At 39.5% G+C, this 20,800-nt stretch overlaps 2 protein-coding genes across 5 annotated transcripts; both read right to left on the bottom strand.

Moving 5' to 3' along the window:
- Nucleotides 1-599: 599 nt before the first annotated feature.
- On the bottom strand, nucleotides 600-11,030 carry ubtf (upstream binding transcription factor). Of its 3 annotated transcripts, none has more exons than XM_032586698.1 (21): nucleotides 9,571-11,028; nucleotides 7,308-7,366; nucleotides 7,028-7,200; nucleotides 6,855-6,938; nucleotides 6,612-6,767; nucleotides 6,445-6,509; nucleotides 5,961-6,087; nucleotides 5,758-5,868; nucleotides 5,535-5,668; nucleotides 5,316-5,457; nucleotides 5,189-5,230; nucleotides 4,989-5,099; nucleotides 4,766-4,921; nucleotides 4,524-4,670; nucleotides 4,327-4,437; nucleotides 3,977-4,065; nucleotides 3,707-3,896; nucleotides 3,575-3,622; nucleotides 3,425-3,478; nucleotides 3,243-3,347; nucleotides 600-3,163 (listed from the first exon to the last, which is right to left on the bottom strand). In XM_032586698.1, the coding sequence occupies exons 2-21, from the start codon at nucleotides 7,342-7,344 to the stop codon at nucleotides 3,026-3,028; spliced, it is 2,220 nt and encodes a 739-aa protein (XP_032442589.1). In that variant the 5' UTR covers nucleotides 7,345-7,366; nucleotides 9,571-11,028; the 3' UTR covers nucleotides 600-3,025. The 3 variants fall into 3 exon arrangements, 2 of the variants coding, with proteins under 2 accessions (XP_032442589.1, XP_032442591.1); XM_032586700.1 differs by having other exon boundaries at nucleotides 3,026-3,163; nucleotides 10,238-11,030; XR_004342326.1 differs by having other exon boundaries at nucleotides 3,129-3,163; nucleotides 3,571-3,622; nucleotides 9,571-11,029.
- A 432-nt stretch (nucleotides 11,031-11,462) lies between these two features.
- slc4a1a (solute carrier family 4 member 1a (Diego blood group)) lies at nucleotides 11,463-19,928 on the bottom strand. 2 transcript variants are annotated; one of them, XM_032586696.1, is made up of 21 exons: nucleotides 19,750-19,928; nucleotides 18,717-18,785; nucleotides 18,576-18,631; nucleotides 17,705-17,814; nucleotides 17,584-17,630; nucleotides 16,901-17,066; nucleotides 16,663-16,798; nucleotides 16,515-16,584; nucleotides 16,394-16,436; nucleotides 16,126-16,310; nucleotides 15,836-16,040; nucleotides 15,296-15,496; nucleotides 15,025-15,173; nucleotides 14,738-14,932; nucleotides 14,399-14,644; nucleotides 14,220-14,309; nucleotides 13,363-13,529; nucleotides 13,038-13,279; nucleotides 12,770-12,939; nucleotides 12,350-12,523; nucleotides 11,463-12,243 (listed from the first exon to the last, which is right to left on the bottom strand). In XM_032586696.1, exons 2-21 carry the CDS (start codon nucleotides 18,741-18,743, stop codon nucleotides 12,181-12,183), a joined length of 2,742 nt encoding a protein of 913 aa, XP_032442587.1. In that variant the 5' UTR covers nucleotides 18,744-18,785; nucleotides 19,750-19,928; the 3' UTR covers nucleotides 11,463-12,180. The 2 variants fall into 2 exon arrangements, with proteins under 2 accessions (XP_032442587.1, XP_032442588.1); XM_032586697.1 differs by having other exon boundaries at nucleotides 19,770-19,928.
- Nucleotides 19,929-20,800: the final 872 nt, after the last annotated feature.

Here is a 20,800-nt window from a genome sequence, read left to right as displayed (position 1 = left end):
AAATCAATTTGTTATGATTTATTAAAAACAATCATTGCAAACACTGACGTTGCTTAAGTACTGCCCTAAAAGATTCTTGTAATTTATTTTAAAAAATATATAAAGTATATATTTGAAATAATAATAAAAAAGATCTTTAAGAATCTTGGCTAAGAAAAACACATGGATGCTTTTTGTATCACTTTTTGTCCTGTTCAGGTGAAAATTGCTGGCTCTCTTATTCATACATTACCAGAATTACATAGGATTCCCATTTCATCTGGACTTGTTGCTGTAATTTGAAAGCTCAGCTCATCTGCTTCCTCTTTAACGTAACAAGAGTGACTTTTACATTAGACTTCAATAGTTGATAGTCTACAATAGATAGCTGCTCCGTATCCACAATCGGTTAGCTGAGTCTGAGCACCTCAATTACAAGCTAACGCTAAAATAATAACCATGGTTTCAGGACATAGGAAGTATTTTAAAACTAGTTAAAGAAATGTTCACCAGTTTTCTCTGTAGAAACTCAGAAGGATTAGACTTATGAATAAAACAAGAGAAAGAACAAGACATAGCGTATGCACCTGCCCATTCACTCACTCTTAAAGACGATAGACTTTACGTTTAAGGATAATCTTTTTATTTGCCCAAATACTTAAACTACAAGGACATAAGAACATCCTCCGCTATATAAAACATCAAATCCTGTCAAATGATCAGCAGTACAAACTTGTAAAGCTTTGCTGTCATACATATCTCTACAAACCAACATAGGGGAAGAGAAGAAACAAGTAAAACAGGTGACCTTGAACTAAAAACTCTCCTCCCGTGAGTGGAAGACTCACTGGCCCTGGAAGTCACAGAAGAGGGATTGCGAAGTTAACGTACTAACAAAACAAAATCCACTCAATAAAAAAACAAAACAAAACAGTATTTACAGAAAAATTACATTTTTTTTAACCCCAAATTTTCAGGTAACTCAGCTCCACCCAGCAACTCCCTTTGTGTCAGTCACTTGTTCCCCTCCTCAAGTTACTTAAATAGCCCACGCTGGTTTTTGTTGCAGTCTGTGATACAGTCAAAATATTCCATCACATACAGATCAATAACAGAGTAATCAATCAAAATAAAAATGATGGAAGTTTTGTCCATTATTACGGAAATAATGACACAAATTAGGGAAGGTTGAGATCCAAAAACTGAACAATATGTACATTCATGGTGTTGGTATGATGCCCCCACACAGGCACGAAGATGCACGCTGTAGTCACATCTCGGTTTGCAAGAAACAGCAACAACAGCAAACATTAAAGCAAAAAAGAGAAATACACACGCACACATCGTCGTATATACACAGTAATGTGAATGCGTGCACACAAACTCAGAAGGACAGATTTACATTAAGTGCACACTTTTTAGGAGGGGGGCATTAGACAAAACCCAAAGTCATGACAGCCACTGAAATAAACAAAACTCAATTTAAAAAAATTAAACCATTCAGGTCCTCAGCAGAAGATTAATGCTCACAAAAACCTGGAAGCATATAAACAAAATAATCAAAAAAATTCCAAAGGTATATTGTTTAAAAAAATACTAAAAATTAAATGTAGACCACTGCAAAAATGGCTCCCTTTGAGGTCCAGACAAACTGCTGAAACAACCAGAATTGTTTTAAGACTGATAAATGAATTCTATGAGACACGTTGTTTTGGAGACAGACCTGGATGCTGTGATGATACCAAATATTTACACCTGGAAATGAATGTATTTTAAACCTTCTGATTAAACTTCAACATATGACTGTAAATTCCAACACAGAAAACACATTTTGCAACACAGAAAATCTGTGTTGCAAAATGTGCAAAAAAAAATAAAGAAATTACTAAATATTTACAGATGTTTTTACATTTTATGGATCATGTTAGATTATTTTGTAAAAACTGATTGTTGCAGCGATAATTTCCAATGTTTTGTGGATTGAGCTAAATGCGTTTACCAAAACTTACAGCAATTATTGTATTTTCACTAATGTGGAGTAAAGGTTATGCCAAATAAATTATTCATACCCTTGTCAGATTTACATTTAATGCACAAAGTCAGTCAGCAATTGTTGGAGGGGTTTGTTTTCTGTAATGTCAAAACATTACATTTGTCCACTGGCTATTAAAAAAGGATATAAATAATTTTCAGCGTGCTATGTCTTGTTAAAACGGAAATAAAGATTTTTATCCCCCCTCGCCCAAATGTGACAAAACATTGTCCTCATTACATAACGAGAGATGCCTGCATCAGTTCAAATCAAAGCCAAACGTCTCGACTGAATGAAAATGCCTTTAATTTGTAAATCTGCCAGCGGTATAAATGAGTTGGAGCCCATCCACTCTGACGGAAAACATGCTAAATCTACTGAGAAGACAAGCAACTTCCAGTGACAGAAAAACATTCTTAATGGCTTGACTTCTAAACAAAATACCACCGTTATAAGAACCAAATCACAAAATCTACATCAAATGAAAACATGGGGGGAAAAAAGAAGTAAAAATTAAAAGAAACATTCTAAAGAGTGCAATTATTCAGTGCCCTGCACATGCTCCCTGCCCCCCTCTTCATAAAGTGATCCACCAAACTGTGTTCTTTGGCTCTGAAGCCCGTTCTGTCCACAACCTCCTTGTCAGGAAAAAAAATACTGGAGGGAAACTGATTGCCTGATACATTTAACTCTAACTTTTACTATAGAGCCTGCAAATAAAATAACCAAACTCGGAGAATAAATGTTCATGACATCACCAAACCAGTGGGATGCTGTTTTTGGTATAACGTCAGCTGTGACCGTCACACCCGGGAGGGAATCGGACTGACTTCAGGGCCGGGCTTCCTTCTGGAGCAGCAACGTAAACGGGGTGTAGGATAGATGAAGCGATGCGGAGGGGAAGGAGAGCTCCCTCTAGTGGGAGGAGAGCAGGGTTGGCACAGTGGCAGAGCTCCCTGGACTCTTGGCTCAGCTCAGTGCTGCTTTAGTTCGTCTCTGGGCGGCGGCCATGTTTCAGTCCGAATCCGACTCTGACGACTCGGCGGAGTTAGAGTCGCTGCTGCTGTCATCGTCCGATTTGTTTTCTTTGTCGTCCACCTCATCATCATCATCATCATCGTCATCATCATCATCATCGTCATCTTCATCGTTCTTTAAACAGAAAAAAATTTGCATTCATGGTTTTTTTTTTTTAACTCGATACTTTTCAGTGATTAAAGATTTCGCTCACATCATCGTCGTCTTCATCTTCATCATCCTCCTCACTGGAGGAGTCTGCTTCAGACGAAGCCTTCTCCCGCTCATCATCATCGTCGTCCTCCTCTTCCTCAGTGTCCTATCAGAAAGCACAGTTTTAGGCTAGGGAAAACGAGCTTCATGACTTCGGGCGAACAAACGAACTCAAAGACTCACAGATTTCTTAATCTTTGCTTTGGCGCCTCCTGGTTTTGCTGGAGTTCTTCTTTTCTGTGAATCAAATGCAAAAAAATTAAGATCTCAGACAAAGAACTTAAAAGAAAGCACTTTAAAAGCAAACTGCTGATGCGAGAGGTAAAGACTTACTTGGGAATTGTATTCTCTGTACGTATTTCGCTCTTGTGAAGACAAGCTCTGTTGGCAGATGAGATGTAGGTAAAGCAAAAATCTGTAAAGCTAACTTAAAACGTTTTATGTTTATTTTAGAACAGTTCTTACAGCGAGCCACTGTTCCAGGAGGACTTTGTACTGCTTCTGCTTCTCCTCGGCGATCTTCTTGTAGCGGTCCTTGTCCTTCAGCGGCAGCCTTTGCCACCGGCTGCCGATCTCGGTCATTCGCTCCTTCATCGGGAGGTGGTTCAGCTCGCCGTTAGACAGCATCTCCTGGGAGAACTTCTGGTATCCGTTTCTAACAGGATGAGATTTTATCAAAGTTTTACATCCCTTTATAGTCATTTAAAACAGAAAACTGTCACGTTGCAAACTTACGACGGCGGTTTTTTGGGTTCTCCTTCGAACTTCATCTTCTTCAAAGGTGTGACGACGTTAGCAGGAGATCGCATCTCACACAGATCTCTCTGTTAAACACAGATGAGTCAGTTTAGTTCCTACTGGTCCATTTGCAGATGTTTTCACTAAAAGTTCACAAATTTCAATGTATTTTACATGATAAATGAGTATAATTTGAATATTTGATTTCAAAATTCAGACTTTCTATCTTGTCATCAACTCTGAAATGCTTCACTGTATCGGCCCGGCACTTCAGAATTATGCACTATTTGTGTTTCTTACCAAATAAAATGCATTTACTTTGTGTTGTTAATAAAATTACATCTTACTTCATATCTTTTCTGGTCTTCTGCAGCTTTTTTGATCCACATGATCTTCTCCTTTTTCTCCATGGTGCTCCACACCGTTTCCATGGCTTTATGCGCCTTTGGTCGATCATTCTGCAATGAAAAGGGCTCGTTTAAATTTCACTGGTGGAAAAAGTAACAGAGAAACTAGAAGGTTGTGTCTCTGAAGTCATTCGGACCTTAAATCTGGCAACGTAGTCCCCTATGACACTCTGCTGCCAGATTTCCTGAGCCGTTTTGGGCGGATCCGGCAGGCGACTTCTGTCCTCCCTCTCTTTCTTCTCAGACTCGGCTTTCAGAAGCGCCTCCACTCGTTTATACTTCTCCTGAATCACAAAGAGAAAGAAAAATAGCAGAAAATGTTATAACAATGATTTGTCGAGATGTTTATTTTAATAATTTTATGCAGAAGACACGCTACCTTCTTCTTATCAGGCAGCTCGTTCCACATGCGGGCCAGGAGTCTGGTGAGCTCGCTGTCAGGAATGTCGGGTCGCTCCTGCTGCAGCTTGGATCGCTTCTCCTCAGCAAATATGAACATGGCAGAGATGGGCCTCTTGGGTTTCTCTGTAGTTGCCTACAAATTCAATGCAAATGAGTAAAGAAAAAGAAAAAAGAAACAAAAGAAAGAATGCTAGGTTTACCTTCGTTTTAGCATTTTTCTTTTTAGAGGCAGGGCTGCTGGCTGCACTGTTCTTTTTAAGACCAATCTTATCCTCCCCCAGAACTCGCTGCTGCTCCTTCTCTGACAAGGTCTGAAACAATAAAAGCAATACTTAGTTTCCAGTTAAAAATGAAATGCTTACCGAGAAAATAACAGAAAAAAAACACACTGGGAACTCACACTGAGGAATCTGTTCATCTCTATTTCATACTCCTTCTTCCTCTGGATGAAAAAAGCAAAAGGAATCAAATAAAAACCCGTGAAGAGATTCGGACGGGGATTTTTCATGATTTGCTGTCGGACTGACCTGTTCGCAGCGTTTCTGGAACGCATCCTTATCGTTCTGCTTCAGGAGCTTCCACCGCTGGCTGCACATAACCATGCGCTCCGTGCTTGGAACGTCCTTCATGTTGGACATCAGCTCGGCGCAGAACATTGAGTAACCGTTTCTAAAACATTCATACGGGATTTCTGAGTAAGTCTGTCACAGCAGCTGGATGGAGAGCTTCGTACGGTCGGAGCTTACGGAGGTGGTTTGTCGGGCCGGCCATCGGACTTGTCTTTGAGGTGCCGCTCCGCCTTGGTCAGGGTGGACTTCACAAAGTCTCCCTGGCTCATGTTCAGCTCCGGGTGCTGCTGGATGTATTCCCGCATCGCTTCCTAGAAAAACAAAACGTACAACCATTAATAAAAACCAACCTAAACTATTGTGCAGACCCACCATGTTGGAGTTAACCAAATCCTCGCACCTCGTACAACTTTTGCTGCTCCAGGGACTTGCTAATCCATTTGAGCCTCTTTTTGTCAGACAGCTGCGTCCACTGCTTACCAAGACTGTCCTTGATGTCTTTGGTGGTCGCCTGGTTGTGAGACACAAACGGTCAACATCTTTCAGGAAGCACATTTCCAATAATCAAACTGGATTGTGGGAGTTTCAGACTCTCTGGCTTACATCAGGGTGCGACTTGAGGAACGCCTTTTTTTCATGGTTGTACCACAGCTGTTGGGGCGTCTTGGGCTTTTCTGGGACATTTGAGCCTTTCTTAGTCATGCTCTCCATGAGGTCTGGATGGTCTTCCCTGTTTGCACACATTATCAATTTAAGCATTTAATAACTAAAGGCCCAAAACTACACACAACAAAAAAATAATAAGCCTCTTATTAAATATATTAGAAATAAACGTGCAAAAACTATTGCAATTTTGTTTTAAATAAAAGATTTTATAAATATTAAAGGCCAGCATATTTTATATTCCTCATTGGTTATTTATACCTTATCGGTCTTATTGCTCATAAATCTGGGGAAGTGCAAGTTAAACAACCACTGATATGTTAGTTAATTTGCAAAAAAAAAGAGCTATAGGCTTACCAAGAAAGTGGGATATCATGAACCAACTAATAAATTCTTTTTAAAAAACTGCATTAGTAATTCTTACCTGAATTTCATCATGCTTTGCACAAATGTTTCCTTATCACGCAAGAAGTCTTCTACATACTTTTTCTGTTGAAACAAAAGGGAACAAGTTTTGGTTAAAGTGAATCCACAGGTTTAAATGGAAAAATGAAACGTTAACTTTAGACAAAACAACAACACTTAACTGACCTTCTTTTTGTCAGGGAGCTCCCTGTACTTCTTGGAGAGGATCTTAGTGAGGTCCAAGTTGCTCATTTCAGGATGCAACTTTGCATACTTGGCCCTCTTTTCCATGAAGAAACGGAAATACGGAGTCAAAGGCTTCTTGGGAAAATCTGGGTGTTTCTGTGTAAAGACAAGATAAAAGAAAAAGTCTGAATTTTGAGCTTCACTTGCATAGCTTCGTAGTTAAAAGTATTGAGTGCAACTCACCTTTAATTTCTTGCCTTTGTAAGGGTTCTTGATGTAGTCCTGGGCATCAAATATCAGCTCTGTTAGAGTTCTGAATTTCCGGATCTTTATGAAATGAAAACACATAGGTTGGTTCTAAATGCGGTCTCCTCTGAACATTTAGTCTGAGATTGAAGTCATTTAATGTGGCTCACCTCTTTTGAGACTTCCTGCCATTTCTGCTTGCACATCTCTGCTGTGTAGGAGTTGAAGGCTACCTTCTGCCAGTCCAGGTGGGACTCGGAGGTTTTGTATTTTGTCAGATCCTTCTGAGGCAGAGCCACTTTCATGGAGTCCAGCAATTTTAGGAGGTCATCCTGCGCCCACACTATGATCACATTACAAAAGAAGAACAGAAATGTTATTAAATATATGGATGGGCAAAAAAATGGTATGAAAACGTTTGAAATCAACAGAGCTGTTGGAGAATCATACCTTGGTCCTGGGCCACCACCTCCATGTCTCCATTCATTTGTGATTATACAGTCTCGAATCTGCAAATAAAGACCAACTTTTTGACAAACTAACCTCATGGTTCTAGTGAATATTTATTTCTGGGATGTATTTAGTTCACTTTTAATGCTCAACTACCAATATTTACTGTATCTTTGCTTTAAATTTATGTATAAAATCAAAAGTACTCTAAATACGGCAATTAATCACTTAAGTAACAATGAGAATAGAAGATTTAATAGGCTGGTTACATAGTATTTTTTACATACATTTCCAGAGTTCGCATCTTATGTGTAGCTTTTTTTTAAAAGCATATATGCTCATTTTTTAATGAATTTACTGCAATTTATGTCCATTTTAAATACCAAACCTGATTTTTTTTTTACTAAACTACAATCAGAAGGATCAACGGGTGGATTGAAAGATCATGGACAAACTCAATAGTCCGGAAATCAAAATATTTTTCCAAACTTACCCAGACCTGGTAAATGTTTAAATAAAGGTCCAGGCAGTTAGTGTAAGAAAATTAATTTGCATCAAACTTTTGTTTAAGGAGATCCAATTTGCTTCAAATTGCAGAAATGCTTGGAATACAAAAGGGGTTTCAACCAACTAATGTGATTTTATATGAGAATAAATTATTAATTAAAAAATAAACTGTTTTTATTCATTCGTGTATTGGCTCCGTGGAATCTCAAAAACGAACAAACTGAAAAAAAATTCAGAGCCCTTAGAAAAAGAAAAAAAAAGTGGTCAAATAAGTTGTTTTTTTCTAATCATTGTTTAAAAAGTAGATTGCGAGTTATCAATTTGCGGATTAAAAATAAATGCATTTCTTTGTGAATGTAAATCTGCCTCTGCATGATGTTTTATGTTCATTACACCGCCCCTAAAACGTTTACGCTACATGGTGAGACATAGGCTATTGCTTGTGACGGCTTCAAATCTCAAATAACACTGCGGAGGGCTTCAAACTAGCACAACTAGCTACGACAACAGGAGTCTCAGACGATCCTTTTTTTTTTCCCTAACCGGAATTTGGCGAATTAGCTCTGTCCTTATTCCACAACAAAAGTATCGTGGACACACAGCAGCGACCATTTTCTCCCTCGGTCTGCTCGGTAATGGAGGATTTTTCTGTCGGAGCGGAGTTTTTGGGGAGGATCTACGGAAGGAGGAAGCGAATAGACGTGGACAGACAGGCAGCTGTAGGCGACCAGCTGACCACGGACTGGGGGATCTGCTTTCGGTCTCCGAGAGGCAGGAATGGTGGCTTGGAAGCACTGCAGCCAAATGCGCCACTCGGAAGAGGCGCCTCCTCACCTTGGATGCGGCTCTAGCTCCTTCATGCGAACCTTTTAATCGTTTTTTGTTCTCTGTAAACCTCCAAAAACATACAGGGAGGTCGAAGTAATGTTCGTTTGAGGTAAAAATGAGCGCTTTTACGTATTTTGAGAACACTTTCGTCGTGTTTTAAACGTAACATGGCGGATCTGTGGAGGAAAACCGAGAGCATTCTCCAGCGAGGCGTAGCCGAGCTGTGCTTCCATGATGGCGGATGCTCGTTGTTCGTCTTGTCCTTGATGGCCCCAGCTCAAACGCGTGACCTAGCTTGATTAAAACCACTTATATTAACATGTATGTTAATCCAGAAACTAAATTATATAAAACCTGCCATCGAGTTTCGTCAATTTCAACCAAAAGTACAACATATGGATGTCTTAAAAATGAACTACAACGGTACTAACTACACAACCAGACAGCTTACCATGTGGAAAAATAAATGTACATTCAGTTGACTTGTAAAGTCATATTTTTATGTTATAAATTTCATTTAATTAGATTTTTCTGTTCTCCGTGTATGATCTGGATTACATTAGTTGGTATTTACAAAATTATCAATTTTATTTCAGTGATATCTCGCAGAATTATAGGCAAACAAGAACCAAGATTGGGTAACCTTTTTCAGTTGAAATGACCTGCGAAGCCGCAGAAAGAGATACAAAAAAAATCTAAATATTAAACGGAAAAACACCACGTTAACCTAATTTTTTGTTCGTTAATTTTAGTTGTATCATCAGCAAACGGACCAGAACATAACTGCCGAGAAAACGCGGATCCTAAATGCTCGGTTACATCTCAGAAAGGACGCTAAGATCGGAGTATGAGCAGCTTCTCTGGCGCGGCAAAAACAGCTCCAGGTCCGCCATGCTTCAGCCCCGCTCTGCTGTGTGAGGAAACCTACCGTGACAAGGTCCAATGGCGCACTGCAAACACTGACAACGGAGCTTAGAGCTAAAGCCGGGGCGTTGCAGCCTCCCTTCCCCTACACCCGAAAAGCGCATAAGCAAGGACGAGAAGGCGGGTTCTTCGAGCTCGGTCGTCGCTGGTGGTTCTGGGCTACGGTCGGTGAGAGAGAGTGAGGGGGAGAGGGAGGGCGAGTCTCTGTACGGTGAGATATTAAACCGAGATCCCTGATGGCTGGCCGAGAGCGGCGGCTAGCTGTTCCGCCAACAGCCGCATGGAGGTCTCGGCGCGGAAACCACGGCTCGTTCCCCACGCAAACCCCACAGTTACATCACAAATGTCTCAGTTTCGATGAAAGTGTTTTTGCTTAAAGTAGTCGTCGGGTGCCCTTTTTTTTTTTTTAGTAAAAATGAAACATACCTTCGGGTCTTACAACGCGGTTCTTCCCCACTGTTCGGGATAAGTAATTCGGGTATGGCCGACCTCGTCTGTACCCTTCCACAACGGTCGGTCTGTTTCGGTGCTACAAAGAAACTGCCGTGCGAGGGGCTTTAAATGACAACCGGCCCCACAACTAAATGCTCAACTGTAAACTTTTCAACGGTTTTTGTACGAGCTTCTCGGTAGTATATCTGTGAAACCGACCGAGTTTTGTGGTGCCTTACCTGTTTCGTTGTGAGCCAGTGTCGCTGTGGAGGAAGAAGGGGAGGGTTGAACTATAGCCAGCACTGCGCCGTCGATGCTGGGCTCCAGTCCCCGCAGAGACGGTCCTTCCCCCCGCCTCCATCTCACTCGCAGTCTCCCTCCACTCAACGCGCAGCAGCTCGCCCCTCTCCATCCAACCATTTCGCTGCGCCGGCTCAACACCATTTTTTTTTTTTTGCGGTGGCGCACCGTTGATTTTTTTTTTAATAAAACCGAGCACGATTACTGTTTTCTCCCCGAGGCCTGTTACATCTCCGAGGCGAAATTTTTGCACCGCGGGGGTTTTAGCAGGCAACTCCGGGTCTCAGGAAAGCCAAAGTTGCAGCTCTCTGGTTCTCGTGTTTAATGTTGTTGCTATTTAAAATCAAATAAAAATCAAATGCAATTTGTTGTTTGTCAGCATTTATTTCTCTTTTCCTGTGCTCAGGCGGTTTCCACCAGCTCCAAACCTCTTTTACTGAATTGTAAGCGGCTGTTTGACAGCTTCATTTTGGCCCAGTGTGTTTTTTTTTCTTTTCAACTCCACCTTGTGTGTTTGTGGGCGGAACCCCCGGCTGTCCAATCCAGTCCGCCTGATTCATCGAAAACAAATGACTTTCAGGCACTCAGCCTTGTTAAACTTTGCTGTGTTCACTTGCTGTCGGAAAAATTGGAATCACATTATTTAAAAAAACAAAACAAAACACCTCTTTGAGGTGCTATTTTCTTAAATAAGTAATTTTGTAAAACTTTTAGTACATTTAGAACATCTAACCGCATAAAATATATTTATTATCCGGTTTTTATTTCTCACTTTTTAATTTAAAAGGTCGTCTTTGTGGTCACGAAATATTATTAAAGTATTAGCTAAATTCAACTAAATGTTTTTACTGTTTTCTGTTACATTTTGTAAAATAATAATAAAAAAGATGGTATTATTAGAAATAAGTGCAGCTTAATCAATTGATTTTAAAAATTGTGAATACGCAGTGTGAGCTGTTTAATTGTGAGTGAAACGTTCATGCTTTTTGGATTTGGAGGTCACTATTTTTAAAAGTTTCAAAATAGAGGATTTGATATATGCATGATGTCCGTGAAAGCAGCATCCATCCTTAAGTCTTTTCCTGTCTACTAACGGGATAAAAACGGAAAATAAATCGATAGATTTGTTTTATGCTGTTTCCCAGTTTCACTTATGAAGTCAAGCATTTTAAACACTGATTTTATTTGTATTAAAAATAACAATCCAAAGCAATGTACAGTTTAAGCACACACGTTTGATGAACAATGTATTTTAGGTCATTTACAAGAATACTTTCCTGATGCTATGCTCCAGCATTTGACTATTTGACTAAAAATACATCTCTTTATTAGCTTCCTTTTATTGTTCGTTGATTTTGATTTATTTTTTAAAGTAATTATACTCTAAAATCTCATATAGGCAACTCACATCTTTTTTTATACACATTTCAAACAAGAACAGAAAATACTATGACACACAAGAAATCAAATGGAGCAAACTTAATAAAAACAACTTAAAACATATTGAGAAAAATACTCCAGGCTGTGGGAAAAGGCACTAGTGAAATCACAGAAATTCCTATTTGTGATTATTTCAAAAACTTAGAAGAATAAATTAGCGTGAGCAAGAAAATCCTGTTAGAACAAAGGCAAATGCGAAAAGCCATATATTAAATATGTACTGGAACGAAAAGGGACAAATGTTTTTATAGGGAAAAGTGCCTCATTTTTAAAACAAAAATGTCTCCAGTTAAAATACTGTTTTCTATATAAGCCTTTGCCTGGTTCATCAACAGAAACATTGCATGAATGCTGGATATGAAAAGTTATATTTTAAAAATAAAAATGACAACAGTTTGTAATTACAATTAGTGAGTGGTTTTTCTTATTGGCATATTGCTTTTTAAGCCAATCCATCTTCCATGTCTTCGTCATCGAATTTCACTTTGGCGTCATCTGCATCCAGCTGCAAGACAAACCCATCCATTAACAATAACACCAACAAAACAACTTCAAGATAACTTATGAATGAGGCTTGTTGGGAGTTTTTGGAGATGCAGCCCAGAACTTACGCATTTCATCTCCAGTGGAGTGAAGATCCGGCCGGTCATGAACATCCGCAGTGGGATGGTGAGAATGAGGAAGAAAGGCAGGGCCAATGAGAAGGGGCTCTGCTTGACAATCCAAAGGACGCCCAAACACACAATCTGGATCAGAGTGAAGATATGCATCCGCATTGTTTTCACCTGCAAAGATAAACAGACAGGATGAAGTTACTAAAGCTGACAAATCTCGCTCGTAGATTTTAATAAATCAACAAAAACGAAAGCCAACAGTCCTGAAAGCTTAAACTTGAATTAAAACAGTATTAGTACTTATAGTTGGGAACAACAACATGCAAAAGATACAAAATACACTTTAGAAATACGTAGCTTTTTCTGAAAAATGTGTCACAGGGTAAGATAAACCATATTAAGGACTAGGAGTGATACCCTGGTAGCATAGGCGTCAGATGGATGGTATTTCTTGGGTGTAATGAGAAGCAGAATCCTGTCCCACATCTGGACACCATTTAGAGAGGTGATACCCATGTACAAGAAGATACCAAACAAGGCAGTCATTGGAATCATCCGCAGGATCGGTTCCATGAAAATCGAAACTCCTGAACAGTAAGAAAGAGAGTTGGTTATAAGAGGAGGAAACAGTTCTTCCATTCAAGCATGTTGTGAATGCATTAGCACTCTAGATGGCAGCACCTACCAACCATAAGGGCCACGATCAGACCACTGATCCTCTGCTCAATCACCTTCTCAATCACCGGTTTGGGGCCCTTAGACATGACAGTCAGAGCGTTGGCATGGGTGACAGACCGCACAGTGGCAGCACTCAGCCAGGGGACACCAAAGATGGAGAAAATGCCGCCCATGGTGACCAGGAGGAGCAGGTCAAAATGAAAACCAGAGCCTTTCACCATCTTCCTCTCAGGTTTGCTCACAATCAACCTGTGAGCACACGAATGGATACTTCTTTCACATTGTTCAAGTAGTTCATAATGGTAATGTATAGTGTATCCAACTTTACTCACGTAGTAATCTGGGACTCCATGAAAATGAGGATGAAGACAAGCACAGCAGGAACACAGCAGGCACCCATCATCCAAATAGGGAAAGGTTTTTTTTCTCCCATGGGGTTGATGATCCAGCCTCTGGATTTGGGGTTGGTCACTTCAATACCTTTTGGCACAACCAGTTTCTACAAAATAATGTAAATATTGGTTGATAAATACAAAAAAGAAAGTAAAGATAAGGTTATTTTTGCAAAGTTTGAAAATTAATTTGTTTGTTTTATATTCTGACATTTTTGAAGAAAAAAAATCAGGCTTCTTTATTCTAGCCAAAAGTGGATTTATAAATATAGAGTTTGTGAAATTTTCTGAAATAAAAAACATCTAATCTGAGAAAACATGTCTAGGAAAGAAAATCAGATATACTCTCTCCAATAATACTCTGGGGAATTCTAAAACGTGCCTCAACACATTTGTTGTGAATTGGCGCTATATATATATATATATATATATATATATATGTATATATATATATATCAGTTTAATATATATATATATATATATATATCAAAATCCAATATATAGAGATCAGTTTAATATATATCAGTTTAATATATATTAAACTGATCTGAACTGAATCCATACTTTAGGGCCACGTGTAAAGGTTGGTAAACAAGCTAACTAGTAAATGGAGACACTTTCTTTTTTGCCAAGCTTCTTCTTTCCCAGTGCAGACCAGTGATGTACACAACTGAACTTCAATTTGAGTCCAAGACTTATTCCTTAGTTTTTAAACAAATAGAGTTAGACAAAATCAAACAGTAATGCTTACTGTGGTTCATTTCAGATTTTTTTTTAGACATTTGCACATAACATACCTGAGTGTAAGCATCCTCAATGCTAATATCCACTGCGATCATGAAGAAGATGGCAATAGGGACTCCAAAATCTCCAATCAAGCGACGAATCTGGAGAGAAAATTAAAACATAGCCCTCCATCAAACCCAGGTCACTATGTAGAGGTGATTTTTAGAGTTTGTTCAGAACTTCTTCTTACCGGGCCTGGGAAGAAGGTACCATTTTTGAACTGACGAAGGAAGTATGCAATGAAGAAACAGCCGAACATAAGGCACATAGACAGCAGGGCAGTGTTGGGGTATGGCCTTTCAACCTCCAGCTCTTTAATGGTCACATTGCCATCTGAATGAATCTCCACGTGCTCCTTGACGACTGGATGGAAGGGGTTATCCAGTGTGTCATTAAGATGTTCGTAGTTCAGAATCAAAGGATGAGTTCTGAAGATCTGAACAAGAAAAGGGATTATAAGTCAGTTAGAGTTGATGAAAAAGAGAAATGATTGTTGGTGAGAAAGGGTGGAGGAATGAACTATAGTAACCTTGATGAGCTTGGAAAAGGTCTCGTAGATGAAGATGAGTGAAATGAGGATTGAGAAGATTTCTTGGGTGAAGCGTGAAATGAATCGGACCAAGAAGCTGCCTTCCACGGCCACAACTACAACCACGATCACTACCAGCCACATACCCACCCAGATACGGCCCACAATGTATTCGATGCCTTGGGCTGTGCAGAACTAGTCCAGACAAAGAAAAGAAGACTTCAATGAGAACATTAGCGCTTTGAAAACATTTTCAGAAATCTTATCATCTGATTGTTTCTACATACGACAAAAAAAGCTTCTTCAAAGAGGAGCAGAGGTCCAGAAAATCCGATGATAAGGACAGGTTGGGCAGCAATGATGCAGAAGATCATACCCTGAACGCTGGTAGAGATCATAAGCTCTGAGACTCCCATCATTTTGTCTGTTTTGTCCGCTAAAGTGGATTTAAAGAGACCAACAAAAGCTTCAATCACAGCCAGAGACTATTTTCAGCAACTACTATGGTCTTCAAACACAACATGAGATATTTTTCCACTGTGGACTTTTTCTATTTACCTAGAAGCCCTCCGAAGGTGATGGCAGGTGACAGGGCAGCAAAGTAGATGAAAATGATGGCAGCAAGCACCTGAGGGTTCAGAGCGTCTATGTAATCGCTGAGGTAGTGGCGGTAACGGCGCTTGATGTCTTTCACCATGCCACCAAAAGGATAGCCTGTACGGGCCAGAGGGTCTTCCTTTGGCCCTTCAGGAGCCGCATCTAAATGTAAACAAGAAGACATTCAGATGTTTACTTCATTTGGTCTGATTCTAAGTTCTCAACCATGGTTTACATTTTTCAGTTTGCTACTTTTAACCTCAAAATCCAATTGTGAAGCACTAAAGGTGACCTACAATGCTTCCTTCAGCAGGTTAAGCTAGGTCTATGAGCTACACAAAACATGTTAATTAAATTTTTTGCACAAAATCATTGTTAGATAACAAGATCTCAGCGTGGTCAGTTCTGCCTATTCGTCAAAATTAGTTGAATTTTGACGTCTGAATCTAAGAGGGTTAAAATTTCTTTATTCTTGTTGCAGTTCTGGTCAAAGATGCTAACCTGCGGCTTCTCCAAACATAAGGCGGGTGTCAGTGGGACGGAGTCTTTCACGCAACATCTTCTTCTGAAAGTCAACTATTGACTCCAACATTGCCTTGTCCTGGATCTCAGTGGGAGGGATCACGATGCTGCAGTCCATGAAGTCAGCAATCGCTGTGTTCAACTCTTTCTCAGTTTGGGCAAGGTGAGCTTCCAGACTGAACACCTATCAGATAGGAGGGACAGATCATTTTAATCTGAGTTTGTTTTGACAGTGAGAGCCTATGATTTTCACTGTAGTTTTCTCCTACCCAGTCGGCCAGCAGAGCACCCATGGCACGCCCAATTTGAGTGTAGTTCAGTTCACTGCTGGAAGGGCCAACCATCATGAAGACAAAACGAATGGGGACCGAAGACTCGAGGATAGACTCCATCACCACAGTGTCACTCAGCCTGACAAAAGCCACCACCGGTTTCTGCAGGAGGTCGAGTACACCTGCAAGAAAACCTCTTTACGTCAGACATGGACCAAAAACATATACAACATACAGGGATAAAGCTGCATTTAAACAAACATACCTGTGAGGACAACTGAAGCCTCCATGTTGTCTGAGCTGTCTCTCTGCAAAATAAAGTAGATGAAGTATGTTAAAATATTCTATATGTTATACAAAGATGGACTAAAAGGTAAAATAATTACCTTCTTTACGACTGAAAATGTTTGCATTTGAATGTCTCCAGCTGGAGTGACCATAGGTCCCTCATTCTGACTGAAAGGACAAATAAAAACATGTTTAGAATGGCTTTGAGAGTTTATGCAATGGCAGGAAAAACAAAAACATTCAAACCTGCGTCTCAGTAGGAGAGCTCTCAGCAGGGAGTCTCGATCACTGGGACGGATTTCGCTTTTGCTGACCAGCTCGTCCGCTATTTTCTCAGCCACAGAGGCCAGGGTGCTGGCGTTCATGTCGAAGATGATGGCTCCTAAGAACCAAGGCTTGTGGTTATTACAGCTTCAAATAGACCAACCAGACACAAGAAGTGTTTGGATGCTATTTTCTAGCTCTGTCACAGCTCTGAAATCACCTGAGTTCATCGCTCGTCGAACTTGGAGTAAGCTCTTAAAGGTGAGGTAGGAGACATGAGATGGACCCCACTGTCTGGTGTTGGGGTCAAGGTTTTCCTCATAGCCCACCCATCGGCTGGTTTCCTGCCAGATGTTGCCCTGGAGCTCATTTAACTCCACATAGGCCTGTTGTAAGAAACAGTAGGTCAAGCACTTTCCAACAAATTAGTGTTAAATCAGTGAAAAGAGTACTTTCCCCAGTAAAAACATCAGGTTTGTATGATTAAAAAAACAGCACAAATCATCTCAAACGTAACACTGAAGTTTAATTTGCACAATTCATTTGAAAAACAAACATATCTGTTTGCATGTAGAGTAAAATACATAAAATGATGCAATGAACTGTCAAAAGGCATGTGATTAATCTTTCAGCTTTTAGTCTTCTTTACCATTCTCTACCATTAGTTATATTGGGTCTGGTTTCAAAGCAAATAAAGTCAAGCTGTACACATTTAATGAAAACTGTCATTGCTCCTACAATATACTTTTATTTCGTAAAAGGTTTATTGAATATATGAAAAAAGCTTTTTAATTATTTACCTTGTCTCATCTTTTTACATCACAAAACCTGACTTTTAGCTGAAGTAAGTGCACTTTGGAGAACCTCTTTATACCAATTTTTTCTCCAGAAGAGTACACTTACCTGAGCATCCCCCCTGGTGGTGGCATTGGTATTCACGTTCAGAAACGCTAAAAATAAAGAGGCACAAGAGTGGTTTAAATGTAGGAAAATTCAATCAAATTTGCTGAAAATGAAAGCTTACCATCTGAATCACTGGGAATAACAATGGCTTCCGGAGGAGGCTCAGTCTCTTTCTCTTTCTCCTCATCATTCCTTTCGACATCAAAGTTGTCGTTCAGGCCTTCTGAAGTTCTGATGGGTTTGGAGGTACAGAAACATGAGCTACATCCCCCACTTTGTACTCAGATGTTGCAAAACAACTGAAAAATGTTGCTGTTGTCATTTCACAAAGACGCAAATCCATTCTTCATCATAGGAATGATTCAATTCAATTTCTAAACCTAATATACAGTACATGTTTAAAAAAAGATCCAGAATTGGTGCAATGCTTTTCATCAGCACAAGATGGCAGCACAAAGAGACTTGTTTATCAGCTACATTCTTATCTCTGATTGGCCCAGAAGACCATCTGAGTTCAAATGTCTGGGGATGTTTTCGAGGAGAATATAAAAAGCTGCTTACATTCTGAAAACAGGAAGTTATTTATTTTTGTTTACATAGTGTTTATTAAAAAACAGCAGAAGATTTTGTTAAATTCTCCATTCAGTTTCATAAAATATATTTCAGTCTATAAATGAGTAATTTCAAAGTCTAGTTAAGAATTATATGCATATATATTTCATGCCTTTATTTTTGCATCTGTTTAGATAATCTATGTTTTTACTCAACAAAACAAATTCAAACAAATCAATGGTAAAAAAAAATTAAAAATTTATGAATCAAATGGTGCATAAATGCATCATAAACTACACACTCTTACAACCCAAAGGGCTTGAACTCAATAATTTAAAAATTGGGCCTTGGGCTAGAATGATAATCTTATCAGAAACAGTGTGCAGAAGTTCTGTTGGGGCGCAGTGCTGAGGAAGGAGGCCTAGAGAACAAGCACTTACAGTTTTAAAGGAGAAGGGAAGGCTGGATCATTGTCTTCATATGACATGTCGCTGCCCTGGATAAGTTAGAAAATAACTAATTACTTTAAAAATTCTGGATAACAACTTCAAGTGTTTGAATCAGTAAAAATAAATACAAACCTCCTCAAAAGTAAAGTTGTTCTCCATGGATGTTGAATTGCCTCAGCTTCCAGCTACTTAATGCATTCCCTAAAGCAGAAAACAAATGAATTGACTCCCAGAAGTTCTCTCTGGTAACTCAGAGTTAAACAAATTCTCATTAAAGACCAGCTGTGTTAAACCTGGGACTTGATTTGATGAACTTATAATGGAAAGGACACATGATAACCCAAATTTACAGAGTTTTGCAATAATTATATCAAAACAAATTTTTTTCTCTAATAATATTTGAGTATCATTACCAATGACACCAATTTTATTCAAAAACAAATGATCTGCCACCATATTTTTCATTCAGAGTCTGTCTGTAAAGATGCCACACAGGTCAGATAATAAATTGGCCGTTGACAATTTGAAGCGCGATATAGTTTAAATAGGAGACTACAGAGTCTTATCTTTGGGTTACGCCCTTCAACCAGCCTCATATGTTCTCTTCAGTGGGAAGACAGTAAAAAAAATTACTTTTAGCTTCTGCAACTTTGCACAGAATTATACAATTAAACACAAAAACATTATATTTTTGTGTATTTTTGGACAAACAGAAAAAGGACAGGTTTTGATTGGCAAAATTAAAAATTTCTGTTGCACATGGAGATTTTGAACCTGCTAACATTAACAGAAAAGGACTTTATCACTTTTAAAATCCACACACAAATATGCTTTTGCTTAAAAGTAATTTGATGTTTGCAACAATTTAAATTTATGGCATCAAAAGCAAATTATTTGCATATTTTAAAACAGCAAATCTTAAGGTGTTTGTCTTAAGTGCACTCTGTTGAAATTCTTGTTAAAAATAAAGCAAAGTAAGCATTACTTATGACAAGTCTATAACCATTGGTTGAAGTTTGCAAAAAATAATTTAAACTCAGACTTCTTGGTTCTTGTCCCCATTCTACTTTAAGACAGTCGTCTTGTTTAAGATTTGCCTCCTTTGCCAGTAATGCTATAAAAAAAACATGTCTAAACCCCTGGCCAGAGGAGGCCACACCCCTACCTGAGTGCAGGTAATCCCACCTGGTCTCCAGCACTGGAAACAGGATGATCAGCGCCCTGTCTGCCTCGTCGAACCCGGAGACAAACTGACCTGGCACAGACGAAAAGACGAGTTCACTGAGGGGCCCGACGTGAGCGGGAACACCCACCTGAAAGTACGTCGGCGCTAAAGTGCAGGACCCCACAACCCCTGTGGTGTATGACACACAAACATCTCTATCTGCCCCGGACACCTTGAGACAGGGATATCCCAGCCCTAATTTGCCTGCACCGCCCTTTCAGCGAGGACCAAATCTAAGGCCAGAGAGGCTCTGGACCTCATCATGTCCCAGGGGTCGAGAAAGGGGCAAAGTGTGGTTAGGAGAATATCTCTTTACGTCATCTTGTTTATGAACTGGGGATTCCCTCATGATAGCGATAAGAGATTGAAGGGGGTAGTTCCTGGTGATGTGATATGAAAACATTAATCTAAACTTAAATACATTACATAGCAACAGTCCAGCTCACTTGGTTCTTTCGGGTGCATGTGGGACAGGAGCAACAAGGCGAGACCTCCTCTGCTGGCTGGAGGTGTAGCTGGTTGCTAGGGACACACACAGGCGCATGATGATCCATGGACTGAAGAAAACAGAAATATATCATTAATTATGCAGAGAATTATTCACAAAACAAGCTAAAGCTGTTTCTGTAAAGTATAAAGTATGGAAAGCAGCTTAATTAATATAAAAAATTAACAACCGTGCTTTTTTCCAGGAGTAAAGTTATCCATGCAGACAGAATGTGCATTAATTTATTTCATTTATATACATCGGTGCTCACATTTCTTGTGGATTCAGGAGAATATGCAGTAGAAAAAGATTCATACACCTTTAATGTGTACAAATAATAGTGCATTTGATTGGGATTTTATGTGATAGAAATGAAGCACAGTTAAAAAGCCAAATGAAAAGAAGATATTAAAACATGTGTGTCAAACTCGAGGCCCGTGGGCCAAATCCGGCCCGCCGTAGCTTTTCATGTGGCCCTCTAGATTCTAGACTAAACACTAAGTG

The sequence above is a fragment of the Xiphophorus hellerii genome, chromosome 16 (genome assembly GCF_003331165.1).
Source record: "Xiphophorus hellerii strain 12219 chromosome 16, Xiphophorus_hellerii-4.1, whole genome shotgun sequence".
In the NCBI taxonomy this organism is placed as follows: Eukaryota; Metazoa; Chordata; class Actinopteri; order Cyprinodontiformes; family Poeciliidae; genus Xiphophorus; species Xiphophorus hellerii.
The sequence above is the reverse complement of the archived record's forward strand: the minus strand, read 5'-3'. Positions and strand labels throughout refer to the sequence as shown.